This window comes from Strongylocentrotus purpuratus, unplaced genomic scaffold (genome assembly GCF_000002235.5).
Source record: "Strongylocentrotus purpuratus isolate Spur 01 unplaced genomic scaffold, Spur_5.0 spur5_scaffold_20, whole genome shotgun sequence".
In the NCBI taxonomy this organism is placed as follows: Eukaryota; Metazoa; Echinodermata; class Echinoidea; order Camarodonta; family Strongylocentrotidae; genus Strongylocentrotus; species Strongylocentrotus purpuratus.
In genome coordinates, this window is record NW_022145606.1 from 8281881 (window position 1) to 8302101 (window position 20221).

General features: G+C 37.7%; 1 protein-coding gene across 1 annotated transcript; it reads left to right on the plus strand.

Moving 5' to 3' along the window:
* The first annotated feature begins 286 nt into the window (after nucleotides 1-286).
* Nucleotides 287-17007, plus strand: LOC752758 (glycine N-methyltransferase). The gene is made up of 5 exons (XM_001180074.4): nucleotides 287-835; nucleotides 7095-7225; nucleotides 13587-13837; nucleotides 14599-14768; nucleotides 16781-17007. Exons 1-5 carry the CDS (start codon nucleotides 675-677, stop codon nucleotides 16941-16943), a joined length of 876 nt encoding a protein of 291 aa, XP_001180074.2. The 5' UTR covers nucleotides 287-674; the 3' UTR covers nucleotides 16944-17007.
* Nucleotides 17008-20221: the final 3214 nt, after the last annotated feature.

Below are 20221 nucleotides of genomic sequence, written 5' to 3' on the forward strand. Positions count from 1 at the left end.
TTGATATACTTAAATTGGCAACTATTACCTTCTGTCCCAGATCCTCATTTTAAACGACTGATGCGAAAGACTAGTCGACGCACCCTTTCGAGAAAACCCCCCTCCCCCCCCCCCCCCCCCCGCTTTTATCGAAAGGGTGTGTTAAAACGGTACTCCGCTCACAACGCACCCTTTCGAGAAAAGCCCTCCCTCTTTTATCGAATGGGTGCGTTGAGCACACCACACCGCGCCGCACCGCCCCGCACCCTTTCGATGAAAGCCAACACATGAACAGCGCGAGGGCATCGACAAGAGACTATGGTCATGCCCGATACTGGGTATGTCAGATTTAGACTGGAACTGCAGCCGCGCGACATGCAGTTTGCTGTGTTCCTCTGAGTCTCGGATCTCAACGTAGCTTCGTGGAGCTCCACCGTCGAGTCTTCGAGATATAGATTCTACAGTTCTACAAGCTTATGGTAGGATTTACCCTTACTTGAGCTTCTAATTAATTATCAGTATCGTAGTTGTCTAATAACCGCCCCGTCACTATACATGAAACGTCTTGATAAAGGCTACACCCTCGACTGCATGGTCAAGCCCCCATTACATAACGCCAGAGTATTGTGTTTGCGTTTCTTGAGTCGGCGCTTGATCTGTCCATCGCTTATCGTTATTTGAACATTATTTTAACCATGTCTCAATCGGACAACACTTCTAACGCATGTGATGACGACAATGTTGTTCGACGATTTGGGGTGTTAGCTGAGAGGTCAGATGGTTTCAAACAATGGCTGCTTGACCAGCTTCAAACTCGTAATTGTCGCCGTGTGCTGGACGCTGCTTGCGGTACTGGGTAAGTGACAATTAATGTATGCAACTCGCATTCTGACTATAATGAAATACAATTATTTGTAACAGGTAGCCTATTATATAATTAACAAAGATTGTTGTATTCAAGTTGATAACATTACGAGAATGGTCTATAAGGATCAAAATTACCAAAGCCGACCGCCTATGAACCAAAAAAACAACAGCAACAACAAGAGTACGTGCTTGGTTTCGATACGAACCCGCATTCTTCGCTAAGTACATGTGTAGATGTTTATAGCTGCCTGCTGTTCGAGATCACTGGAGCGAACGAATAGCAAGACACCATGGCAGAGAGCCAGAGACCCTATTCAAAGAATCGTTAATCTATAGTGTCTTTCAAATGTTATATAACAGTATTTGGAATGAGAAGGGTCGTTGAATCTAAAGGGCTCTTTGTGCTCTTCCATCGATCCTCTCCTACCGTGTTCTTCCCCGTTATGCCAACATAAGAATATTCATGTCCATTACTAGCAAGGAGTTTTGAGAGCTGGAGCCCTAACAGACAACAAATTATTCCAAGCATCTGCCGTTTTCTATGGTTGCACAATACAATCTGCTGGTGTGCTGTTACCTTTGATGTCCGAGGTTCGAAGCCGCCAATATCATTGGAAAGCTTGAGTAGTGATAATTGTCACAAAGATATATCCTTAAAGGTATTACAAAGTTTTGGGAAATTTTGAAAAATGGGTGGATAGTGATTCTTTACAATTTTAATATATTTGGATGCCACTGTGGATGTATTAAAAACACCAGAAATTTTAGCCCCTAAAACACTTCTGCTTTCGAGAAAAATTGAATATAAAGATTTACCGGTGCTCCCGGTAAATTTTGATAAATTTCAAATAGCTCCTACGGCCGTACAATGGTAGCTGTGACCATGAAAATCTCAGAGTATGTAGTTGTGGTATATAATTTTCGAACGAGAATAGCTAATCAGTCAATTTTAGTCAATAAACATTGTTTTATAGCTTAATTAATAACTTGACCTTGAGAGGGAGCTATTCAATATAAAGTGTTTATTATTTACAATTTCATAACTTTAGAGTCGATTTCGACCGCGACACCGATCACTGAATATTGTAGGATCGTATATGCTTCCAATATGTTCATTTGAACCAAATTCATGACCCCATACCAAAACTTTGTATTACCTTTAATATTTCACTTTTTATTTTAACTAAAAAGGGGAAAATATAACAGATGATAAAATATGATTATAAAATCCTAATTGTGTCACGAAATTTGCTTACATTGTATGATAGCAGCTTTAATCTGTGAAAAATAGTCAAAATCTACAGTCAGACCTAAAACCAGTAATTTGACACTTTCCCGATTTGTTCGTGTACAGTTTTTTATGATGTTATATGTCAGATTAGTGCCCACACAAGCCCAGTCGAGTAATTTTGATTAATATTTCAGAAAACTTGCTCCATTGTACTGCTCGTATTATCAGACGAGTGGTAGCGAAAAGTAATTGGCATTACAAAAGCATATTTCCCTTTGAAAGTCACCCGATAGTTTGCAGCTAGGCAGGAATCTTGTGTCTACGTATCTGCAAGGAAGGTCCAGTTAAGCACATGCCTGACATATTTTCTCCTGGCGGCATCGAAGATGGTACAAAGGGAATGAGCTAGATAGGACTCTATCTCTTAAAATTTCTTGGTGCTAGTGCGTGGTAGAAAATAGTCTATTTCCATCCACATGATAAGTATTATTGATTATGATGATTTCGTAAACCGAATCGCGCCGCACTGATCTGTGATCTTGTTTTCAGATCATAAGCGGAGGGCCAAAGTGGAAAAATCACGTTGAATATGTTAAGAAAAAAGTTATAAAATATATTTATCTTCTGAGAAGACTCCGACCATACATTAACCAAAATACGGCACTGTTGTTCTACAAAACCATATTGCAAAGCCATTTTGATTACTGCAGTCCTGTTTGGACAAATGCCTCTAAAACATATCTTGGAAAATTACAAATTCTACAAAATAGAGCTCTCCGTACAGTGTTAAAAGTGCATTATTTGTTTCCTTCTAATGATTTATACCGATTACTTAAACTAGACCGTCTGAACGAGCGATGGTCAAAACACCTAGCTTGTATCATGTACCGATCAATTCACCAACTCTGCCCAACCTATCTTAGCAATATTTTTCTTTCCACCAATCAAAATATAATACAAGATCTGGCCCACGTAAATTAAAACTTTCCCAACCCAAAACTAATAACGGTAAACGATCACTTGTCTATCGGGGTTCAAAGCTGTGGAATTCACTTAGTACCATCGCTCAATCAATAGTCTCAATTCAAGCATTTAAACACTTCCTTCAGAGTAACCCCATCAGATGATTTGTTTTATTATGTTTTGATTGTTTTATACGCAACAATTTTATATTTGGTTTCTCTCTCGCCTCTCTATTCCTTGTTTCTTTCTTTCCCCTATCCTGCACATTTCTGTTTTTCTTAATGTATATATAATAATGTGTTTTTGTTTTGTTTGCTTGTTTATCATTGTAATCATATTTCAAATGTATTTTATCAACAATTTGTATTTTTATCTTGTGGATGGACCCCTTTGAAGACCAGCTTTTAGCTGAAAAGGGTGATCCTTCCCATATGTGGAAAATAAATAAATAAAAAATTAAAAAAATTAAAAAAAGTCAAATATCATGCTTACTGAGTTTTTAAGTGGCCTGTCACTACCACACAAACTAAGCACACCTTGTTCAATCGAAAGATGTTATCATAATACCCAATATTTCAGAGGTGTTTTTTGTTTTATATGTAGCGAACACCCCTTAATCAGAGGGGTCGTCCAAAAAAAGAGGCCCTTTTGACGAAAAAAAAAAATTTGTGAATGATATTTCAAGGAAACCTTTAATTAAACTGCTTGTGATTTAGCTAGTATTATTTATAAGACAGCCCACGAGATCGACCAGCAATGTAGGTATCATGAGCCCTCAGATAAATTGTCAGAATGCCCATAAACTTGACACGCCGACTTGTAAATCCTCAAGTATTTTTTTTCAGAAGACCATGCAGAATTCTAGAGCGCTAATGTGATGTAAATTTTTTTCAATACATTTGGATATCAAATCTGAGCCAAAAATGTGTTTTCTTTCCATTATTGAAGAACAAATATAGAAATGAATAGTATTTACTTATCAGACTTGCTCCTGAAGACTGATCTCCATTGTTTTCCTCCTTTAATGTTGTTTTGGTTGCGATAACTGATACCTTTCCTCTTTCAAAATAATATTAATTATTTGCCAAGTTGAAAGGAAACAGTTCTTATCTTACAACCATTAGATATAAGTTTATTGCATTGATATTTATTTATTTAATAAATATACATGTATGTACCAAAATTCCAAAAGCAATGTGTATATAGATTTTTTTAATAAAAAATAGTTTAATTAAAAAAGTGAATAGGCTCTGACTATTAAATGTGATAAGGACTTTAATGTGATAATTTAGTATTGCATGAGTCGTGTGAGTGGCGGACCCAGGAGGGGGGGGGCCTTGCCTCCCCCCCCCCCTTGAGGAAAAAAATCATGTAAAATCACTTGTTTTTTACCTCCCCGTCCCCCCCCCCCCCCCCTGGCGCTCAAGGGGGGGGGGGGGGTGCACATTTTTAAATTTTTAAGGACCAAACAAAAAATGTACCCACTACCACCAGTCTATTGCTCCGAAGGGGGTGAATGTGGGGAATGAATTTCCCGTTTTCAGTTCTATTTTACCCAGACGGAGACACTCGGGCCTTCTCGCGGTTCTGAAAAGGAAAGGGTTCGCAGACCAGTGTTTTATCCCTATATATTTTAATTTATTTATTTCATTATTCACTTTGGATTCGCCTAAGCATAAAGTATTAACTCTATGAAAATGCCGCCCTTATCCTAGTCTGGAAACACAGACCCTAATCTGACAAAACCATTGTGCCTTGAGACAAGCATTGCCCAGCTACCTATACAGGGCCCCGTCTTACAAAGAGTTACGATCGATCCAAATCAATTGTAAGCCCTCCAATCAATCGCAAGTTTGCAGTCTCCTATCTCTTATGTACATAGTTACGATTGATATCAATCGCAATTAAGTTACGATTGATATCAACTCTTTATAAGACGGGGCCCTGGTTGTGTCAATATGTGTTAGGAGCAGCAGTACATGGCCTATGGTAGTCTTATAGTGCAGACTCTCTTTTACGACTGACCAGGGTTTGTGCTGTAATTCAACCGCATATGACATACGGAGTTGAGGTTTGGGGAAGTAATTATGAAACAAACATGAAGTGTTTATTATTAAGCCAAAAGATGACACTAATAGTTATAACGTTTAGTCATATTAGGACTCATTCACAACCGATATTTCGGAAGCTGAAATTATTGAATATGTATCAACTCCATAAACTCCATAAACTCCATAAACTATCTATTTCCTTATGATACGTGTATCTTTTCTTTCTACCAAAATGTCACATTCGCCATTGGCAGTGGGAGTGGGAGCCCCTTGTAACAAGTAGAGATTCAAGATTCAAGATTTATTTATTTCTTTCCACTTGTATACAAAAAACATTTTATTCAGGAACAGTAGCAACAAGTTCGTCGTCAACTAGCATAAATTCATTAACAATAAAACAGTTATAAAGACTTTAACAAAGCTGGAAATGAGGTGGTCTATAAAAAAAGCACAGCTTGTTAAAACACATATTACCTTTACAGGAACAACAACATTTTTTTAAGACTTCGATTGAGAGAGAGAATTGAGAGAGGGGATGAGTGGTTGACACCACGTCAACTCAAAAGTTTGATAAACATTTTATCCAAGCATTTAACGAAATATCTTCGGAAATCAAATACGACTTTTCCCTTTTTTCACACTGAATATTCTTAATCTGGTCAGGAAAGTCAAATTCTAGAGACTTGTTCGTATGTATAACTATGTCATTTTCTAATTTACATGAATGCATTCTTTATCTTTTGTTTAAACAAATAATAATTGTGCACCATACATAGTGATCAATTCTCTAACATTCATCCCATACCCATTTCCATAATAAGCATTGTCTTCATGCTTTATGCCTTAAAGATAAACTTTAGTTCTGGTTAAAAAAAGAAAATCAATTCTCAAAGAATCTAACGAAACTTACACTGAACGTTCAAGATTACAAATAAATGTCATGTGCCAAATATTTTGGAAGAAAATGTATACTGGTTGAATAATGAGCATAGAAAGATAAGGAAATCAGGGTAGTACTAGCCCCGACACCATTTGTTTTGTCCCATATACATCTTTCTGTGTAGTGTGCTTGTTACTTTACCAGGACTGAGCCAAATTTGTTATGAATTTGATGACTCCAGAACCTTGCAGTACACACCAATACTTACATGCTACATGATCAACTTTTTCTGATGCATTCCACACCTTTCTTTCACAATGTAATTGCTTGACCAGAACTCAAGTTTATCTTGATTTCAAAATTCACATCTAGTTTGCATTCTGAACACATCTTGGTAGTTTTTAATCTCTTTTAAATTGTGGTGTCGGGGGTTGGTGGATCGTGTGGCAGTGTGCCGGACATAAACGCTAAACAAGACCTTACTACAGTGTAAGTCATAAAAAGGTTTACACCTTGAAAATTGCTATTTATTTTAAAAATCCCATGTAAACAGTAAATTATTATACATCTTATGAAAGAGTGTTTCATCCCAAATCATTTGGTGTCATTTGTGTGTGGTATGCGTTCAGGCTTGGATGAACAGATCCAAATAACGTCCCTTACACGATTAATGATGCAACAGATATCGAATATCAAATATCGACGAATATTTGCGCGCGCGCGAGCGTGTGTGTGTGTGTGTGTGCTTCTGCAAAAAGCATATGCAATGCATCTCATTTGATACATTCAATTCATTCTCTCATTCTAATACTTTTGCACAAGTCGATTTTTGCACTCTCGCAAACAATGCCTTCTGTTTATCCAAGCGTGAACATATACAGCACATGAATTATACCAAACTATTCGGTATATATCACTCTTTCGAAACATGTATTATAACCTTTCGTTCATAGCAGACTTTTAAAATAAATGACAATTTTCTCAGTGTAAACTTTTTATTGATTCACACGGTATTATCATTATTATTATGATTCTTAATAATTTTCTCATGATTACTATTTTTGTTATTCTTTATTGTTATTACTAAGTTTTTGTCTTTTGTATTACTCTGTCTCGATAACAGAGGGGACTCTCTCTTTCTTCTAGAGCATGGTTATCAAGTTAGCAGTTCAGATAGTGCCGAGGCTATGCTCAAACAAGCCAGGCAGGCCAAGATTTCTCATCAAAGTTCAAATGAAGCTGTTCAAAACTGGGGTGAGTTCTATATTCAATGTTTTGATCACTTCTTATTTGTATACCTGTATCATAATGTGGCAATAAAGTGAGCACATTTTTTTTTTTTTTGATCCTCAAAAAAATTTCGATTTGCACCCCCCCCCCCCCCTTGAGCGCCAGGGGGGGGCCCAACCCCCAAAAAAGGTAAAAATCACGTGATTTTACATGATTTTTTTCTCAAGGGGGGGGGGGGGGGCGGGCCCCCCGGGCCCCCCCCTGGATCCGCCACTGACTGAGTGAGTGGTGTATTTGTGTACGTGTATGTGTGAGTGTGGGTGTGTACCAGCGCTCAAAATACACGGGGGCGATGGGTGATTCGCCCCCATGAGCTCCATAATAGCCCCCATCAGGTTGTCCACGGGGGCGATTGCAAAATTAAAAATCGCCCCCGTGGAATTATAAAATAAAGATTTTCAGCGAATTGAATAATATTGAAAATGATGCAATTCATAGTTGTACTCGATAATACTCACTTAACATATTCTCTCTCTCTCTCTCTCTCTCTCTCCCTGTCTTGCATCAAGAAAATATGAAAATAATATTGCCTTGATTAAGAAATATTGAAATTTTATCAGTATTAAACAGGGAGAAGAAAGGGGAGGATATTAATCAAAACAAACATTGAAGAATCCAATTCAGTGTTTTTTCGTGATGCATAAGAATGAAAGTACATTAAAAGGTGAAATAATAAATTGAAGAGCGATGATGAATCAATTCTTTGACGTTGATTGATTGAATAAAAAATAATGAAACAATATGGTCTGAGGGTCATATATCTTCGAATATTAGAAAGTTTCATCCACCATCGTGTTGTTGAACACTATTTGCAATTTAATTTTAATGCGGTGACGTGTCGGTTACGAGCAGAAGGTCATATCAGGCTTCTATATTTTATAATACTATCAACAGATATTAGGATAGAGACACTTTGTCACATCAAGCTACGAGAAAGTATATCATCATCTCACAGAATTCTACTCGAACACCGCATCGAAATTCTTTTCACCCTTTTTTTTCTTCTTCTTTTTTGGTCCCTTTTAGCTCTCCTTTTTTCCTTTTCCTTCCTTCTCTCTCTTTTTTTTTTAGCAGGGTCGGGGGAGGCAAAGGCCTTTTGCCCCACCCCCCACTTGTTGGCGGGAAAATTGCAAGTGATATCCCCCTTCTTTTCTTTACTTCTTCCTCAATTTTCCTTCCCTTTATCTCCTCTTTTCCTTTTTTCTTTCCATTTCCTTCCTTTCTTCTCTCTTATTTTGTTGTATTGGGGGGAGGCAACAGCCTGGGAGGCAAAGCCCTTTCACCCCCCCCCCCCGATCTCCTTCTTCCCCCTTTTCTTTTCTTCTTCCTCTTCTTTCTTTCCCTTTCTCTCCTCTTTCCCTTTCCCTCTTTTCCTTCTCTCTCTTTCTCTCTCTCTCTTTTGCGGAAGGGGGGGGGGGGAGGGGGAGGGGGTGGTAAGGCCCGCTCACCCCCGCTGGATCCGCGCCTGCATCTACCTTATATCTACTAACGTTAGACCCTAATAATGGATCTAGAAGGTGATTGACCTGGTCTCAGTGACGGGTAAACTTTTTTTTTCTCAATTACTTGGTCTAACCATGAAAACCGTCTAATTTTACTTTAGATTTTCAAACAGTAACAGTTACGACCTAAATTAGGCCTAGGGCCAAGGGCTGTACTCTACATTTTAATAACAAATTAACGTTAACGTTAGACTTAACTTAAACTGTTGTTTCTCTGTGATACAAGTGGGAAAGGAACACTTTTTTCCAAAAAAATAAAATCTTTCCCCCTTTTCTCCCCTTTTTTCCAAGGGGGGGGGGGGGGGGGGGGAAAATTGCAACTGATATCCCCCTTCTTTTGTTTACTTCTTCCTCAATTTTCATTCCCTTTATCTCCTCTTCAGTGACTGGTCCCTCAGAAACTAGTGCTAACTGATGCCTGTCAGTGCATTGTAAATTTGATTTTTCTTCAAATTTCATTTAAATATCTTAAATATTTAAATATCATATTTGATAAAATATGGTACATTGGCATATGGGCTATGGTTGGAGCGTTGGATGCGTTGAACAACGTTGATGTATTATGTGGATTTATCATATTCATATTCTGAATATTTTCAGCGAATTGAATAATATTGAAAAGGATGCAATTCATAGTTGTACTCGATAATTCTCACTTAACATATTTTCTCTCTCTCTCTCCCTGTCTTGCATAACAAAAATATGAAAATAATATTTTGCCTTGATTAAGAAATATTGAAAATTTTATCAGTATTAAACAGGGAGAAGGAAAGGGGAGGAAATTAATCAAAACAATCATTGAAGAATCCAATTCAGTGTTTTTTCGTGATGCATAAGAATGAAAGTACATTAAAAGGTGAAATAATAAATTGAAGTGCGATGATAAATCAATTCTTTGACGTTGATTGATTGAATAAAAAATAATGAAACAATATGGTCTGAAGGTCATATATCTTCGAATATTAGAAAGTTTCATCCACCATCGTGTTTTGCAATTTAATTTTAATGCGGTGACCTGTCGGTTACGAGCAGAAGGTCATATCAGGCTTCTATATTCTATAATACTATCAACAGATATCTGGACAGAGACACTTCGTCGCATCAAGCTACGAGAATTCTACTCGAACACCGCATCGAAATTCTTTTCACCCTTTTTTTTCTTCTTCCTCTTTTTTGGTCCCTTTTGGCTCTCCTTTTGTCCTTTTCCTTCCTTCTCTCTCTTTTTTTTTAGCGGGGTCGGGGGAGGCAAAGGCCTTTTGCCCCACCCCCATCCGCAACTTGTTGGCGGGAAAATTGCAACTGCATGATATCCCCCTTCTTTTCTTTACTTCTTCCTCAATTTTCCTTCCCTTTATCTCTTTTCCTTTTTTCTTTTCATTTCCTTCCTTTCTTCTCTCTTATTTTGTTTTATTGGGGGGAGGCAACAGCCTGGGAGGCAAGGCCCTTTCGCCCCCCCCCCAATCTCCTTCTTCCCCTTTTCTTTTCTTCTCCTCTTCTTTCTTTCCCTTTCTCTCCTCTTTCCCTTTCCCTCTTTTCCTTCTCTCTCTTTCTCTCTCTCTCTCTCTCTCTCTCTTTTGCGGAAAGGAGGGGGGGGGGGTGGGGCTCACCCCCGTTGGATCCGCGCCTGCATCTACCTTATATCTACTAACGTTAGACCCTAATGGACCTAGAAGATTGATTGACCTGGTCTCAGTGACGGGTAAACTTTTTTTCTCAATTACTTGGTCTAACCATGAAAACCGTCTAATTTTACTTTAGATTTTCAAACAGTTACGACCTAAATTAGGCCTAAGGCCAAGGGCTGTACTCTACATTTTAATAACAAATTAACGTTAACGTTAGACATAACTTAAACTGTTGTTTCTCTGTGATACAAGTGGGAAAGGAACACTTCTTTTTTTCAAAAAAAAGAAAAAAGAAAATTCCCCTTATTTCCCCTTCTTTTTTCCCAGGGGGGGGGGGGGTGGGGCGGCCCCCGCCCTCCTGGATCCGCCACTGATCACGGGGATAAAAGTATACAGCTATGTAACAAGTAAATTTCTAAGAGGGAGAATGCCGACTTAAATAAATGATGATAAAATACCAAGGAATTTAGGAGTTTCATCCAATGGAAATTTGTATTAAAATAAGAGCCCCCGTCAGCACTAAAAGAGCCCCCGTGAGAAGGTTCACGGGGGCTATTTTTTTTGGAAGAGCCCCCGTGGACAAAAATTTAATTTGAGCCCTGGTGTGTACGTGTGAGAATGAGTGAGTAATTACGGATGGTAGTTGGTTTTAATTAGGGTTGGGTAGTCAAGGAGGGAGTTATAATGGATTATGATTATTATATTGGGAAAAAGAGTATGGTAAAACCGGTCACTCAGAGATTTTTACGTTTTTGAGACACTTCATGATCATTTTGAAGCGCAACTTGTTAGGGCTTCAATATTACACCATATCACAAACAACTCTTGAAAATTCCTAACTTTGTTTGTTGAATTTTGTTCAATCTTTCAACATTTGATTTTTTTCTGAATTATTTCAAGGAAACTTTATTAGATTTTGTGCTTGGATTTTCCTTTTTTTTCCACTTTTTTTTTGGGGGTGCCGAAATTTGAAAATTTTACCGTTTCACATTCCGTAGGGGGGGGGGGGTATGGTCACCTTTTTTAGGTCACCCATTAGCATTTGTTTCTTTTATTTATTTTTTATTTGAAAATTAAAAATTAAAACAAAGAACCAAGGGGGGGGGTGGGGTGGGGGGAGGGGGGTTCTCCAAAACAAACACATAAACAAAAACTTGAAATTTAATTCGTCATGGGGACGAATTAGGTGGTCTGTCTTCAATTCCTATGTTCATGCTCATCTTTAATTCAATATTTACTATATTGAAAAAGGGAGAAGTTATATAGACATGTAAACAATGATGATCATGATGATGATGATCTTGATAGTAATGGTGATGACGATGTTGATGATCATTATCAACAGACCATTGATGACATCTGATTGAACAAATGAGGGGACATTTAGATAGCGTATAGTCTCAGCTACAACATACTCAAAAATCAACAAAAATCATGCTGAAATAACGGCGATATTGCTTGCAAAAGACATGAATGTAGCATCCCGATTTGAGAAAAAGTCATCTCCCTTAAGGATTACACGCAAAAAGTAATGGATCAAGTGATAATAGGGTTATAATAAAGTAAATATGGTTGTTTATTACATTATTTGCGATTGTACGTGTTTTAATATTCAAAGGAGATGGTACAGTGAAAGGTCAAAAAGAAAAAAAAGTGAAGAAAAAAAAATTGTTGGAGACGCCCGGACTCGAACCAGGGACCTCGAGGTCGGAAGTCAAGTGCGTTACCGATATACCAAAACATTTCCCATAGAGATTACACGTAAACGGAAAATAGAATTCACAAATCCCACTTTGTAAGTGAAATATGAGCATGATCCCGACAACTGACCAAAAAATAATTGTCTCAGCTACAACATACTCAAAGTTCAACGAAAACAAAGCTGAAACGACGGAGATATTGCTCGCAAAAGACAGGATGTAGAAACAACATACTCAAAGTTCAACGAAAACAAAGCTGAAACGACGGAGATATTGCTCGCAAAAGACAGGATGTAGAATCCAGTTTTGAGAAAAAGTCATGTCCCATAGAGAATACACGCAAAATGTGAAAAATTGACATGCCACCTTTAATCGCCAAAATACGCCATGATACCTTTGTCAAAATGAAATATTGTGATAACTGCATTTGTAGAGAATTGTCTCAGCTAGATCATATCACAATTTGGAAGAAAATCAATCAATATTTACAGAGATACAGTCAATTTTCCAGAAATATGCTGACGTCATAATATGCAAATTGAAATTTTGAGTTCGGAGGCCATTATGATGACGTCATGAGTTAATTGAGGGTCAAATGACACATGAAATCATATCTCCGATTCATACTTAATCAAAATATGAAAACAAAATTGGGGTCACCTTGCATCCTAAAGAGCTACAATGGATTTTGCATAGGCATGTTTTTGTCCATATATGCTATGTATTACAAGAGCTCGCGCGCACGTAAGTTTATGTTTAACGGTCGATTATTCTGTCATTGATAGTCATAAAGAGATAAACATGCTATCAATTTGTTTGTAAAAATATGTGTAATATTATGAAAGAAAAAAATGGCGATTCTATGTTGTGTAATAGTTTAACACGCAAAAACGCGCACGCATGCGCGTGTGCGCGATTTTTAATAAAATGCTTAGAATGGCCTAAAACGTATGCAAAATGATTTTGAGACGATTTTGAGCATTTCAAAATTTTACGCGTTCATTGACGCGCGGACGTACGCGCACGCGCGCGTTATTTGGCCTTAAATTGACCGGACGGATATTGACCTTGATCATGATAAATATGAATCAGAAATACCTTTTGGTTATGAAGATATGATCATGAGTTGATTTTCGTAAGATTTTACAAAATGGCGCCTAGATGACGTCATCAGTCAAGGTCAAGGTTGAAAAAAATTCTGTGCTTTGTACATATGCCTATACATATGTGTGCCAAATTTCAAGGCATTTGATCCAGCCATTTTCAAGTTATCTTGTCCACAAAAAAGTGGTTAGAAATAAGAAAAATAAAGAATAATAAATAAAGGCAATTCTAACGAAATTATAAGGTGGTCTGTACGTTATACAGCCCACCTGATAAAAGCCTCGAAAAATGCATAATTCGACCAGTTTGTCGTTTCCTCATTTATTAGCTGTGAATAAATATACATAATATATTAATTTTAAAACGTTATTTTGATTGAATCATTTTTTGCTAGAAATCAAGAACGCCAACTGGCTAACTCTTAGCGAGGACCTCCCAGGATACGGACAATTCGATGCAGTACTCTGTATAGGAAACTCACTGATTTGTTTACTTGATCCATCACCAAACTTTGACCTTTACCGTCAGTGCTTCGAGAACTTCAAATCCATGCTCAAACCAGGAGGAGTTTTCATGGTTGACCATCGGAACATGGACATCATCATGGACCACGGTAGCCCTATCAACAAGCACGTGTACTTTAAGGTAAAGTCTTTTTTACTTTCGTTTGAAAGGCCCCGGTTATAAACACATGATGATAATAATGATAATAATAATATTGATGATGATAATGATAAAACTGGGTTATTGTATAATGCACATATATATCTGTCAGACTTGAAACTCCTAGTACTTGACATGATGATATTAATAATAATGATAATAATGATGGATCATACGTAACAGAACTGCGAATCATATGGTTTACGGTTCGAGTCCCACCGCAGAACTAATGTCTATTGCCAAGGCATGAATCTACATTTGCAACACTCCACCCAGGTGAGGTAAATGGGTACCTGGCAGGAAATAATTCATTGACATGCGAGAGCTACAACACGGCAGACATACTACAGCTAATAATTCTGGAGCGTCTGGAGTGTCAATATTGGTAATACTACTTCTACTACTAATAAATGTGTTTACCAGGGGAGGCCTCATCAGTCTCCGTGCCGTTCTTCCTGAGGGCCCTGCGCGTATAAAGATGACACGCAATAATCTTATAGTACAGCATAGAGTTAAAAGAATCTAATTGGTCAAATTACATCACATGACCAAGCAGCATTTTAAGCTGCCTTGCAAAATATTGTATGAAATGCGGCTGGAACTGTTTTCTCTTCTTTCCTTCTCACATTCATGAAGAAATAGACACACTATATGGTTACCTTAATTTGTTCTCTCTCTCTCTCTCTCTCTCTCGCTCTCTCTCTCTCTCTCTCTCACACTCACTTTTTATAACGTCAATTCAGGAAAATACTATCAACAAAATATCCTCTGAGATAGTTAAATCTCCTGGAAAACAAGATTTCGTCAACATCACTTTCGACATGATAGTTGATGGTAGTGCTTCTGACAAGGGTAAACAAAATGGCGCTGATACTACGTCAGGAATCAACAACAACAACTGTAATATTGAAAAGTAAGTAATTCAACTACTTGTAGCGATTTGCGCCCTCTATATAGCGGTGACCAGTGGTCCCCCACGACCCCCTTTTGTTGATAGATTTGATGAGGTAAACACCTGTCAGTAACCATGCAGGGAGGTTTAATCCATCCTGGCCAAATAGTGCAGACAGGATTGAAACATCTATACCAACTTTTCTTGTTTTTAAACGAGAATTGTCTTGTTTCATTTCACACTACCACAATTAAGAATCCTTCGCATATTTATTAAGATGAAGATTTGAAACTTAACTCGACAAAATCCTCTAAACGTGTATATACAGTGTGAGACCAAAAAAAGTTAACGCCTAGAATATTGCTAATTATTTAAAAAATCATCTATGAACAGTGAATTATTATACATCTTATGAAAGAGTGTCTCTTCCCAAATCATTTAGTATCATTTTTTTGTGGTATGTGTTCACGCTTGGATAAACAGGAAGCATTGTTTGCGAGAGTGCAAAAATCGACTTGCGTAAAACGATTGGGATTTGAGTATTAATTCGGTCTTTGCAGATCCTAATAACATCCCTTACACAATTAATCATGCTACACATATCACACTTCAAATATCAAGGAACAATTGTGCGTGTGTGTGACTTTGCTTCTTCGAAAAGCATATGCAATGCATCTCATTTGAAACATTCATGCAATTCATTCTCTAACTTTAATACTTTTGCGCAAGTCGTTTTTTTGCATACACTTTACCTTCTGGTCTTTAATAATAACACAGAGTTCAGTGAAAATGCGCCTCATTTGGGTTGCACCGTCAGTTGACATTCTTGTTAAAAGTAATAAAAAAAAAAGAATAATAATAACCACGGTAGATTTTTTTTGGGGGGGGGGGGGGGGTAGGGGGGGGGGGAGTTGTCTGAACGAGCCTAAAAATGGGGTACTCAGAGCCAGATTACACAGAGTGGATTGGTTTCAGTTTGTCACTCACAACAATTAAGGCACACATTTTTTGTCTGTGCTTTTGGGGGTCGTTTAATGGTACACCGCCCGCCCTCTTCTCCCTCCCACCCCCTCTTAACACTGTCATGAAAAAAAGACATTACAACCCGACCAACAAGGCTTAGCGTGTTTATTGACATTTCAACGAATCAAACATTACATAAGCAACTTTGGCGCAAGTCGATTGTTGCACTCTTGCAACCAACGACTGTTGTTCATCCAAGCTTGAACTCATACCACACACAAATGATACTTATGATAAAATCATCTTTCATAAGATGTATAATAAATTACTGTTCATAGATGATTTTAAAAATAATTAGCAGTTTTCTAGGTGTAAACTTTTTTTTGACTCACACGGAATAGCTGATATGTCTTGGATTATACGTATTGTGTTAGAATTTGTATTGAATGCGAGAATAAATAGTGAGGTAAGTACCGTGTTTCTTGTCGATAAATACATTGGTTTATGGATAGGCATCTAAATCATAGAGTAGAGTTCCTTATAGGCCACACAGCTCTTTGAAAACTACCAGAAAGTAGAGAGGGGTGCATGGCGATGTCATGCTGACTGTCGTGATGTGTTTCATTAACTCATTGACTCTCAATAAGGATCTCCACTCCATCTATATATGTGTGTGTGTGTGTGAATATATATATAATTATAAGATGATGACGTGGATCCTAATCAAATGATTGGTTGAAAGCGTACACGTGACCAGGCATTTATTTTGCCTAACGCATAATCGCGCGTAATTTGGGTAATGACCGGTCATTATCCAATGGTAATGACTGGTCATTATCAAAATCATGTTAGAAAACATCATTTTATAAAACAAATAATACACATCATTTTGTTCGGGCATTAGTAAAATTACCCACACTTGCACCTTCAAAACAGTCCAAACGCCCGAGGCGATTAGACTGTTCAAAAGGAACCTCGTGTGGGTAATTCTTACTAATGCCCTCACTGATGTGTATTATTTGTATAATATATGTATATATATGTTTTTTTTTTCATTTCTTTTTCATCAGAGCAACTGTGCCTCTTCAGGCTATCCGTGCTGGGCAAGTAGCTACCATGCTTGCTGAAGTTTTTGGTGAGAATTGCGAGCAGGCCCTCTACGGGGATTTCAAGTCAGCTCCAGACATTTCCGACACCGCCTATTTCCAGCATGTAATAACAAAGACAGAATGAGGAATAGAAAACAAGAAAGAAGATTGAGGAAGACCCATCCCTCTCTCCCTCTCACACTCGCTCATTCACTCCTCCTCCCCCTCTCTCTTTCTCTATCTTACTTGTCCTTCACCCCCACCCTTCTCTCTATCCCTAAGAGCACTTTTTTTTCTTCCAGTGTTTGAGGACAAATTTCGCAACGACTCAGCCAGCCGGTGAATAAGCGGGGGGGGGGGGGGGGGGGGGGGGGGGGGGGGTTAAGAATTTTTATGCCTCCGCTACAAAGTAGCCGTAGGCATTATGTTTTCGGGTTGTCCGTCCGCCCCGTTCTCGTGAACACGTTATTTCAGGAACCAACTGATTGATTCCCGCCAAACTTGGGTCATATATGTATCTTGCAGAGCCAATGAACTGATTAGATTTTGGGGTCACGAGATCAAAGGTCAAGGTCACAGGGCTCATTTTTTTTTTTGGTCCAGTTTTTGAGGAAAAATTTCGCAACGACTCAGCCAGCCGGTGAATAAGAGCACATATTTGTTTTTGTCTTGGAAATGGGAAAATTATGCCTACCGTTATTTCGTTCAGTAGGGGGGGGGGGGGGGGGGGGGGGGAGGTCACCCTTTAGCACCAAAAACATTTAAGGGGGGAGGGGTCCTCAAAAAGACACACATAAAACAAAATAAAACAAATGCTGGAACCCTTTAACTCTTCTTTTTTGTTTGCTTTATTTTTCTGTAACAATTTTGATTCCATAATTCGTCGTTGTTTTCACGAAGTGACGGTAGTGAAAAAAATTGCATTCACTTTGCGTGACGATTTTCCTCACTACCGTCACTTCGTGAAAACAAGGACGAATTATTGTCAAATGCGGAACGGATTTTAGCAGGGAATTATACCTTGATTTACAGGACACTTAAGTTCGCGAAATCTTTCAAATTGCATGAGTAAAATTTGACGTTGATATTTGAACATAGAAATCCGGTATGGAGCTCATTGCACTAAGAGGTAATTAGTACTTTGTTAAGTTAGATGTAAAAGCAGCCATGCTAAAGCCAGGGTTATGAAGGAGACAGGAGTGGCAATGTTCGTTATCATATTTATTATTTTAACTATCAGTAGTAGTAGTAGTGTTATTATTGCCTTTACTATTATTTCATTATTATATTAGTAATATTATTACGACTGTCATTATTATTATTGTTATATTTATTATGTGGTTCGTGGGAACAGAATGTTTTTTATTCAATTTATTTTATATTCTAATATTCTGTTTCTGGATATCGGTACTTGCTTGTAATATATACTATTTATTGATGATATTGTCATTTGTATTCTATAGAATACCTTTGTATTGGTAACGTATGAAACTGTAATAAACTAACACAAACAATCAAGGTTAGAAAACGTTGAGTCTCTTTGTTGCTTTGATTTTAATAAGGGGATCTCCAGTTGAAGAGGTTAAAGAGATTGATTGGTGTTGTCTTAAAGAGAAGGTTGAGTTCTGGGAAGAGGTGAACAATAATTTGTGAGCGTTATCATTGTTATTATGCAAATGTGGAAGAACATCAGATAAAACATGCTCCCTGAAAAGCATGGCTCTTCAAATGCCTTCATATTCTAAATATGGCATGTAACATCGTAAAAATTCGGGACAGATTTTTACGGCACGTGTTCGTGTGGTCCCATATACATATTTCTGTGTACAATGCTTGTAAATTTTACAAGACTTGACCAACTAATTTGTTTTTATCATTTTGATGATTCCAGAACCTTGCAATAGACACAAATACTTATATGCTAGATGATCAACCTTTTCTGATCGACTCCACACAGTTTCTTTCACAATGCAATCGCATGACCAGAACTCAACTTTATCTTTAAACATTACATATGCAGGCGCGTAGCCAGAGTTTGATGTTTGGGGGGGCACATACATGTAATCGATCGAGGTCAAAAAAAGGGGTCTACAAAATTTCAACCGATCCTGGAAATTTTAGGGGGGGCACGTGCCCCCCCGTGGCTACGCGCCTGTACATATGAAAAGACGAGAAAATAAACTCCTCAAAAAGTTATGCAATTCAACTTTCAACTGATATATCTCTTGTAATTTGTTTTACCATAAAGCCAAAAGCAACATGTTGCAAATTGCATTGGTATTGTACAGAGTGAATTCTTCATTTTTTTTAAAGGATGGATCATGTTTGATAATATTTAGGCGGTCGGTCATGCGTGAATGTCAATATGGTGTATTGTCCAATTCATTGGAAAATAAAACATGTTTTGATTAATGATGAGGTATACATGAGGTGCAATGTGCTGTTATCACCGTTTGTTTCTTCTTCCATTGTAGTACATCCTCTAAAAGAGCATTGTCGTACTTAAGATGGAAGATGATATGTGTTGCAATAAGGTGCGTACGCAGGGGGGGGGGGGGGGGGGGGTTGAACCCCCCCTTACACTTGTTGTATATGTGTTTTGGAGGAACCCCCCCCCCCTTCATTTTTTTTATTATTAAAAAATACAAATAAAAAAAATACAAATTGTGATAATGGGTGACCCCAAAAAGCTGACCCTTACCCCTCCCCCCCCCCCCCCCCCCAACGAAACAAAATATCGATCGGCCAAATTTTCAAATTTTGGGACACACACACACACAAAAAATGTGCTCTTCATTTCCCTGACAGTCGGGCTATTTCTCAAGATGGCCGTCGGCATTTTGTTTCTTTAGTTGTAACTTCAAGAAAAGATAATTTTAGCAGTATGTTTTTCATGTGGTCAAAGATGCCAGAATGTCCCAAATAGTTAGAACGATTTGAATGCATTGGATCTGTAATCGATACATGTTTATACATTTGTATTTTTAAATAGAATTTGGCTATCAAAATCCGCTCAATAACTCATTTCGATAAAAATGTAATCCTAATTCTGAGAAAACATTTTGGCCAGAGAGCGCATTCAAATTGTCAACAATCGCTGAACCCACTCTGCTGAAGTTCTGGAAGGAATTGTATAGGTAGAAATATGTATTATTATACAGTAGGCTTGCGGGTGCACCATTACCATATTTCATGTCTCTCATCTGATTGCAAACCTACCGATCAATTTACAATATATGTTATCCATAACTCACCAATGAAAATGTAAAATGTAATTTATTAATTTTAACAACCAGTATTCTCTCTGTCGAAATTGTACTACCTTATTTTCGATATGTCTGATATACACTCTCATCCTCAGCATTATCTTTTATATATATATATATATATATATATATATATATATATATATCGCTTTGTCTC